This window comes from Pseudomyrmex gracilis, unplaced genomic scaffold (genome assembly GCF_002006095.1).
Source record: "Pseudomyrmex gracilis isolate BER0280 unplaced genomic scaffold, ASM200609v1 scaffold_28, whole genome shotgun sequence".
Lineage (NCBI taxonomy): Eukaryota > Metazoa > Arthropoda > Insecta > Hymenoptera > Formicidae > Pseudomyrmex > Pseudomyrmex gracilis.
Window position 1 is genome coordinate 356,169 of NW_018020612.1, and position 7,982 is coordinate 364,150.

General features: G+C 38.4%; 4 protein-coding genes across 7 annotated transcripts in view; 2 read left to right on the plus strand and 2 right to left on the minus strand.

Annotated features, from left to right (window-relative positions):
* Positions 1–2: 2 nt before the first annotated feature.
* On the minus strand, positions 3–1,782 carry LOC109852385 (coiled-coil domain-containing protein 134-like). Its single transcript, XM_020423501.1, has 3 exons — positions 1,509–1,782; positions 1,137–1,346; positions 3–1,042 (listed from the first exon to the last, which is right to left on the minus strand). The coding sequence occupies exons 1-3, from the start codon at positions 1,672–1,674 to the stop codon at positions 702–704; spliced, it is 717 nt and encodes a 238-aa protein (XP_020279090.1). The 5' UTR covers positions 1,675–1,782; the 3' UTR covers positions 3–701.
* A 123-nt stretch (positions 1,783–1,905) lies between these two features.
* On the plus strand, positions 1,906–3,669 carry LOC109852386 (protein YIPF6). 2 transcript variants are annotated; one of them, XM_020423503.1, is made up of 7 exons: positions 1,906–2,255; positions 2,389–2,520; positions 2,606–2,684; positions 2,748–2,790; positions 2,884–3,012; positions 3,136–3,293; positions 3,391–3,669. In XM_020423503.1, exons 2-7 carry the CDS (start codon positions 2,389–2,391, stop codon positions 3,507–3,509), a joined length of 660 nt encoding a protein of 219 aa, XP_020279092.1. In that variant the 5' UTR covers positions 1,906–2,255; the 3' UTR covers positions 3,510–3,669. The 2 variants fall into 2 exon arrangements, with proteins under 2 accessions (XP_020279092.1, XP_020279091.1); XM_020423502.1 differs by having other exon boundaries at positions 1,907–2,229.
* A 1,093-nt stretch (positions 3,670–4,762) lies between these two features.
* LOC109852383 (tetratricopeptide repeat protein 8) lies at positions 4,763–7,331 on the minus strand. Of its 3 annotated transcripts, XM_020423498.1 has the most exons (9): positions 7,032–7,331; positions 6,845–6,927; positions 6,571–6,763; positions 6,350–6,482; positions 6,142–6,286; positions 5,641–6,065; positions 5,274–5,445; positions 4,995–5,201; positions 4,763–4,919 (listed from the first exon to the last, which is right to left on the minus strand). In XM_020423498.1, exons 3-9 carry the CDS (start codon positions 6,743–6,745, stop codon positions 4,803–4,805), a joined length of 1,374 nt encoding a protein of 457 aa, XP_020279087.1. In that variant the 5' UTR covers positions 6,746–6,763; positions 6,845–6,927; positions 7,032–7,331; the 3' UTR covers positions 4,763–4,802. The 3 variants fall into 3 exon arrangements, with proteins under 3 accessions (XP_020279087.1, XP_020279088.1, XP_020279086.1); XM_020423499.1 differs by having other exon boundaries at positions 6,571–6,927; XM_020423497.1 differs by lacking the exon at positions 7,032–7,331 and having other exon boundaries at positions 6,845–6,952.
* LOC109852382 (WD repeat-containing protein on Y chromosome) overlaps positions 7,016–7,982 on the plus strand; it is an 11,479-nt gene continuing 10,512 nt past the window's right edge. The window contains exons 1-4 of the mRNA XM_020423495.1: positions 7,016–7,107; positions 7,410–7,503; positions 7,583–7,687; positions 7,753–7,831. Coding sequence (XP_020279084.1) covers positions 7,480–7,503; positions 7,583–7,687; positions 7,753–7,831 — 208 coding nt within the window. The 5' untranslated portion in view covers positions 7,016–7,107; positions 7,410–7,479. The remainder of the gene's footprint in view (positions 7,108–7,409; positions 7,504–7,582; positions 7,688–7,752; positions 7,832–7,982) is intronic.

Here is a 7,982-nt window from a genome sequence, read left to right on the forward strand (position 1 = left end):
GCCGGCGCGGCACTTCGCGGGAACTGGCCGGTGAAGAACCGTTCTCAGCTCATTGGCTGACCACTTTCTACCGTCGCGGTGCGACTCGTCGCCGGAGTAAAACGACGAGAAAAGCCGTCTCTCATATCGATGACGTGAGATTCACGGCTCGCTCGCAAAAGCAAAGCCGCCTTCGGGCGTTCTCCGTTCGTTTCGCTTTTAAACAAGGACAGGACGGCGGTTACCTCGCGGCGATCTCTTGCCGCCAGTAAATTATTGCGAAATCGACGAACGATTTGGGAAATTGGAGCCGTCGGAGAGAGAGACCATCGGGTTTTTGATGTGATAATCGTTTCCACATAAACCAGATACGCATTCGAACACAGACATACATGATTTTTGTTTTCGCATTGAAGAAAGATTCGCTCGAAATTTGATATGTATAACAGCAATCTCTTTTCGCATAATGCAACAACGTTTTACCCAACAGTTAAACGTATGCATAATCTTAAATATTTTGATAGATTATTTGTATGTACAACAAAATAGATTCTATGTATTAATCTCTCGTGAGACAAAATTTCTTGCGCAGGCGAGAGAGTACAGGCCGTCGACAACTTAGCTTCCCTAGAATTCTAACAACACGTTGCAGAGGACCCGCCTCTCGACGAGGCGATTTAGGAACCGGTTAGAAGACTCTCGTGGCGCGAAGAGACCGACGTTCACAACTCGATTTTAGCAATATGTGGTCCTTTTTTGCGCTTCTCCTTCCTCGTAGACTTTTTCTTCACGGTATCCTCGCGCTTGCTAGAATGGGGAGCGCTCCTGTAGGGATTAAAATAATTGGGATCCCGCTCTGTGATGTTCAGCTCTTGCTCGACCAAGCGTATCATCGTGATGGTCGATTTGTTCAGTAAGTGGCGTGTCTGATTGGCGAAATTCAGAGACCAGTGTATCGTGGTGTACCATTTCTGCTGCGTCTTCAGCACCCTGTGCATGATGTCCGGCAGATACAAAATAATATCTCCGAAGAGTGCGGTGTTCTCTAGAATGCTAGATAATGCTGCAACAAATAAAAAAAACAATTGATACGGAGAAATTTGGTAAAAATATATATTAATAAATAAATAAAAATAACTAGTAAATATGTTTATTACCATCTCTAACGGTAGTATCTTCCGGAAAAGAAGTCTTGCCCGGAACAAAGCTGGCGTTTTCAATTACGTTCCTGCTCGACTCGATCACTTCGACTATCGCTTCGGTCAATACGGTAACCATTTTATACAGACGCTCGTATTTGTCCACCTTTAGAAGAGTTTGTATAGCTTCTTCGTGATTCTTGCGCTTCTGAGCAAACAGTTTCTTGACTACCACAGGAATATAGTTACGGCATATATAAGTATCTTTCAAAATACATAAATTTCAATAGACTGATCGATAAATCAAGTTTTATCGCAAGAAAGAAAAAAGAGAAAACGCTAATTGGACGTAAAAGCGAAAGGAATATCAAGTTTGCTGGATGTAGTTACATAGTTCTTCGTCGAGTTTCCATTTGGATTCGCCGCTCTTTTGCGGATCGCCGGCTACTGGCTCGTCGGCTTTCTGCTGCGCGTGCGCGACAAATGTCAACATCAACACGATCGCAGTAACATAAACCAAGGCACGCAGCGGCCGGCGCGTCTTTGCGCAGAACATCGTGAGGAAATTCTCGTAGACAGGTGTTCGAGGATGTTGTTGATGATTTCTGCTTCACGACGATCTTGTCGGGAAGAATTGTCGTTGCGATTCAATTGGTAGTGCTATTCGAACGCAGCCTCAATCTCCGCCGCGGCTCTGCCACTGACAACACTGGCGCCACCTATCGATACCGAGAAATCATCCGAATGTCATTCGTAGCACGCCGAATCATCGAGAGGGTCATATCTTGATTAGCGGTTCATATCTTGATTTGTTAAACGGACCAATTGGCGGCCGGACGATCGAGATTCGATCGGTTTGACGCAACGTTTCTCGATAATTTTGTGTTGTTCGCGGTAACAGCAAATTAGCCAAGAGTGGAACAACACGCGTGTGTCTATTTCTTTCCGAGTGAACGTGTCGCGGACGATACACGTGACGATTCTTTTCCTGATATGCTTGCGGTGCGTCGTTTTCGAGATCGTCGACGCTACACTTCGTAGTTCCTTGCGATAATTCGAATCCACATTGACGATTAACATGGCGACGGTGACTGGCGAGGCAAAGCTCGACGCAAGTATCATCTGTTGCGATTTATTGCACGTGATCACTTTTCGTTGCTTGTTTTCGAATTCTTGTGTTGCGATGAATTATTCGTGGGATAGAGAATTTATATAGATATTTTTGTACAAATGTGTCAGTTCAATGTTCGATGTGTTTACGTTTTAACAGATGTACGATGACGCCACGTACAATGTGGATCCTCAACAAGTTGAGGGTGAGATGACAGTAGGCACGAGACAGAAATCAGTCTTGGGAGAACCTGAATTCAATACATTAGATGAACCCATCAAAGACACAATTGTGAGCGTACATTTTTGACTAATTTATTTATTTCAAAAAGTAGCAATATATTGGTCTTGACATTTATTGTTTTTATTTGATGTAGTTGAGGGATGTTCGAGCAGTAGGCAAGAAATTTTTCCATGTTTTGTATCCTAAAGAGAAGAAAAGTCTACTCAAAGATTGTAAGTTTTATCATTAAAAAGTAGAGGTTAAACATATTGTGTAATGTAAATTGTTTATTTCAGGGGATCTATGGGGACCATTAATATTGTGTACATTTATGGCAATGTAAGACATTTTTACAAATGTTTTTTTATATACAATATGTGCAAAACTTAGACAAAACTAATATGTTATTTAAATTGTAAATATATTCTTTAGGATATTACAAGGTTCTGACACGGCAGACAATTCAAATGATGGAGGTCCTGAATTTGCAGAAGTATTTGTCATTGTATGGATTGGATCTATGATTGTTACGTTGAATTCAAAATTATTAGGTGGAAATATGTAAGGAAAATTGTATCAAAGTTGTTTTTAGTTGGAATATGATTATTTTATAATTTATCAAAATATGTATAAAATTAGTATTATAGTTGCACAAAACAATTTTAATTTGCTTTTTTTTTGCAGATCTTTCTTCCAAAGTGTTTGTGTACTTGGATATTGCCTATTGCCAAATGCCATTGCACTAATTATATGCAGAATCATTTTAATAGCTAATCAAACCAATTTGTTGACTATTCTCAGAAGCGTAATCTCTACTATTGGATTCTTTTGGGCAACATATGGTGAATATAACATCAATGATATCTCTTTGGAAGTTATACCAGAAAATTGTTGAATATTGTTAAAACTGTATTTATAAATTCTATTCTTCATTTGTAGCATCTATGGCATTCCTTGGAAACAGTCAACCTGCAGGGAGAAAAGCATTAGCGGTATATCCGATTTTTCTCTTTTACTTTGTCATATCGTGGTTAGTTATGTCCCACACTAACAATTAATCCGTCACAAGACTGTACATTGCTCTGGCCTTTCTGCACGAATTCCAAAGAAGAAAGGAAGAGAAGCAAGTATCTCACATGATATTTTCCAAGCTCATATTTGGATATATATTCCAATACCGTGCTTTTCTGAATAATAATACATACATGCGTATATACATATATACCAGATATATATATATATATATATATATATGTACGTATGTATGTACGTGTATATTATATAATAACCAAGTATTTATTATCTCTTTAGACTATTGTTCAATATGTCAATTATAAGATTAGTAATTACATGGGATTATATGTGTGTATATATATATATATATGTACAAGGTGTCCCACCTAACTTGAGCATTCTAAATATCTCGCTTATTTTTTATGATAGGAGGTTGCCAAAAAGGGTTATTATTCAGTTCGAGGAGACAAATACTGTAATAAATAAGAACTTTTTGGATTCGTCTTGACCTTGTCTATCATATCGCGAAGATAAAAATATGTACTTTCAGATTAAAAAAATGTCAATGACTTTGAAATCCTATAAAATATGACCTTGAGAAAAATTTCTTGTTTATTACAGTATTTGTCTCCTCGAACTGAATAATGACCCTTTTCGGCATCCTCCTATCATAAAAAATAAGCGAGATATTTAGGATGCTCAAGTTAGATGGAACATCCTTTATATATATTATCCTATGAAAATACTGATTGCACACTGATTGAGCTGAATTTATTATCGGTACAAAAGTACAGTAGTTTCTCGCTAACTGTCCGCTCCTCGGTTTCGCAAGCGATGTCGAGGAAGATATATATGAGAAATTTCCGAGAATTGCCGGCTGTTATCTCTGATTGGCTCGGCGAGGCACTTCCAGGAATTGGTGAGAATGATTCCCGGACAGATACCGAGAAAAAAATGCGGGTAGTTAGCGAGAAACTATTGTATACACACTTTTTCTCGATGAATAAAAACATTACAGATTAGTATATATTTGTACAAACTTGATAAGAAAAGAACACAAATGACAATTAGTCGTATCATTGAGTATATTATTATTATTGAACACTTGTACTTCCAAAAGAATTTTTATGATTATTTCCCTTTGTACACAAGATTTCAATTTTAATTCTGCAGTTGTAAGGTATTTCAAATAATGTGTGCAAAAATTTTAAACATAATTTGTACTTTTTTGTATATTATGTATATAGAATTATGTTTAAACGATATATGTGTTTTACAGATTATAAATAAAATAATGCAGTGTAGAAAAAGAGGAAAGAGTCTCTTTGTTTATCTCGTCACATATGTGAGAAGTATCTTTGCAGTTTTTGCAAAAGGGTTTTACTATCGTAATGTCCAGGATACGCGTTCAACGCTTTTTGTACTGCGATATAACTCGTTTGTAGGTCTCCAACCTGTATAAATATCGAAGAACACTTTAACATTGCGCAGAATATGCATAATCAAAATAAAAATCAGATATTAATTACTTGGTAAGCTAAATGCGCGCTGTTAAAGTGCGCCTCGTACACGTAGCTAGCGATATTGGCCGCTGCGTGGAAATAAGTTCTCGCCGCGGTGACATTTCCGTTCCGCATCTCTATCACGCCGAGATTATTGTAGGCCAAAGCGTGTCTGTTGTCATTCGCGATGGCCAGTCTCAAACATTCTTCGGCCATTATCATATCACCCAGTGTCTGCAATACGCATTCGTCTTGTGTGTAATTTTATATTTTATTACGCTTTTTTGAAATAAAAATTGTACATACGACGGCGATGTGAGAAATGTTATACCACACGTCGGCTACGTTTTCGTCATTCGCGAGACTCAATGCTCTCTCGAAGCACGAGATGGTGTGGTCGTATTGCTGAGCGTAGAAGCAACAGAGTCCAAGATTATTGAACAGCTCGGCGTTGTGCACACCCATTTGCAATAGACGTCTGAAACGCGTACATTACCAATTTTTGTTTTTACATATAATTTGTGCAAAATCGTGGAGCGCTTATGTACAATGGGTCAAGTCGTAAAGTTGTGAGTCAAGATATATAACATAAATATTGCAAACAAACAAAACAGAAAAGTGAAACAGTTTAACCAAATACTGGACCTTGTCATTTTATATTTAACGCATGTACCTATAATAACGCAAAGCTAGCTCTGGTTGATCGTTGTAAAAGTGATGCATGCCTATACTGGCAATCGCTTCCGTGTGGGAAGCGTCTTCCTGTGCGATCATTCTGTAATACTTCATAGACATCGCCGTATTGTTCAGACCTTCGAATATACGGCCCATCTCTGTGAGAATCGCGATATCGTTCACGAAGTATTCAAGACCTCTCTTGCACGTGTCCAACGCGGCCAACGGCTGATCGAGCCTGATGTAGACCCTGATCAGCCGCAACACCGTCTCGATGCATTTGTGATCCTTCAACGCCGACTTGAACTGTTGCTCCGCATCTCTCACCAATCCCAAGGTGTAGTAACACTTACCCAACTGGACCTTCCACCACCAGTCTTTGAATTGACAAACCTGCGTCGCCTGTACAGCCAAATCCAACGCCTGTAATGTATATTTTATATTAAAACGTATCAATTGCAGTAATATCTCAATGATTTTTGCAAGATCAATGACTCACGTATCTCGCGTCATTTTCGTGATAGTATATGTATTCGAATAATGGTTTTGCTATACTTTGTTGATTGGCGTACTTGGTTATATTTAAGCGCGACAACTGGATAAACGGTCCGCCAGGTTCCGTCAACATCGAAGCTGTACCAAGCCTTTGAGGATAAGAATCTTATTAATCTTGTTAAATTGTAAATACACCTGTAGAGACATTCTACCTAACATTGCGTCCTGAGATCGCTGTGATCGGCCTGGCAGTCATCGCTGTTCTCGGTGTTCTCAACGCTTGCTCGATGGACTGGGACATTGCTGCCTGAGTGGCGGGTCGCACAACCCCGGTAACTGGTCTACCTTTAGAAAATATCCACTATTAGATCTTGTTTCGAATGTTCAAAACGAAAGTTGTGGAATTGGAATTTTTAGACGAGCTGCGACAAACCAGATTGAGACTTGGGCCGCACTCCCTGACTGGTATAACTGGTGCCTGGATTTTTCAAAGAAGTTCCCGGTCTGGGCATCATCGATATTGCATAATTATCTAATAGACTCTCCGCGATACCCTCTTCTTCGCCTTCGATGTCGTCCACGTAGACTTGCAACGTCAAGGCGCGCATTTTTAAGACCCACACGGCCTAACGTGAAAGTCACATGTCTCTCAATTACATTTCGCAAATACATTTATCCATAAAGAAACGATGAGGAACAACATGTACCTGATCCAGAGGATTTTTTTTCAACAAGTCCGTGCATATTGAAGCGCACTCTTCGTATTTCTGTCGACGGAACAAGCTCAAAGCTGTGAACAATTCCATGGAGTTTTATAAATTTCTTTCAGAACGAAATATGTTGTTTTCGTCGCATTGATCCGACGTTACAGCAGTTACGCTCGGTGCTACCTACCTCATATATACACGGAGTTATTGATTATTTCTCCTTCCTCGTTATTTCTTCTTCCCACAACTTAACATGGAAATAGGTAAGCAATCGATTGATACAACAGTATACATATGATTGCTATTTGTTCTTGATTATGTAAAAAGATAAATACTCGATATAATTTTTTACTCGATATAGTTTTTTTATGCAAACGTAAATAAATTATAAAATTAGCAAATGTACTTTTGATACGATTATGGTCTTCTAGAGTTAGAATAATAAATTTAAAAAAATTGTTGCAATGGAATTTGTTGGCAAAACACATCTGAGGTTAGTTCGGAAAATTAATACACACACACAATCGCATAATTATAAATTTGTAATTAAATATTTTTATTTTAGTATAAAAGAAGCATTCGAACGGTTTTTCGAAACGAAAAAGATCGGGAAGCAATGCACCGAGCAGTCTTTGATGCGTTTGCACAATGCCTTCTTGGTACATGTGTTGCACATATTTTCCTCTCGACTACTTTTATTTTACACACAAACACAATATACACATTAGATGTCTTCAGGCAGCGGAAAATGAAGAAATGGATTCTTCTCAGCTGCAAGATTCTTTCCAAGACGTCCTCGAGATAACAATGCCACAGGACGAGTTTCAGACTCTCTTCAAAAAAGTCAGTTAATCTCAATTTGTGTTTGTCGACTCTTATGTGTAAGTCTTATATATAAACAATTCCAGATAGATATAAAGGTTGACGGCAAGATAAAGTGGGATGAATTTATTTCTTATCTTCTGCTGGAATTTCACGATACGGATACTAGGGTAACTGTCCCTATTAGTGTGCTGTTAAGCAAGCGTGCTCTCTTTTTTGAATAAATACTCAATTAACTGACTTCAAATGAGCTTGCTCAAAATTTATATCGATTCTTTAAACTCTTCTTTTGACAATAAGATTTGTATTAGCCCAA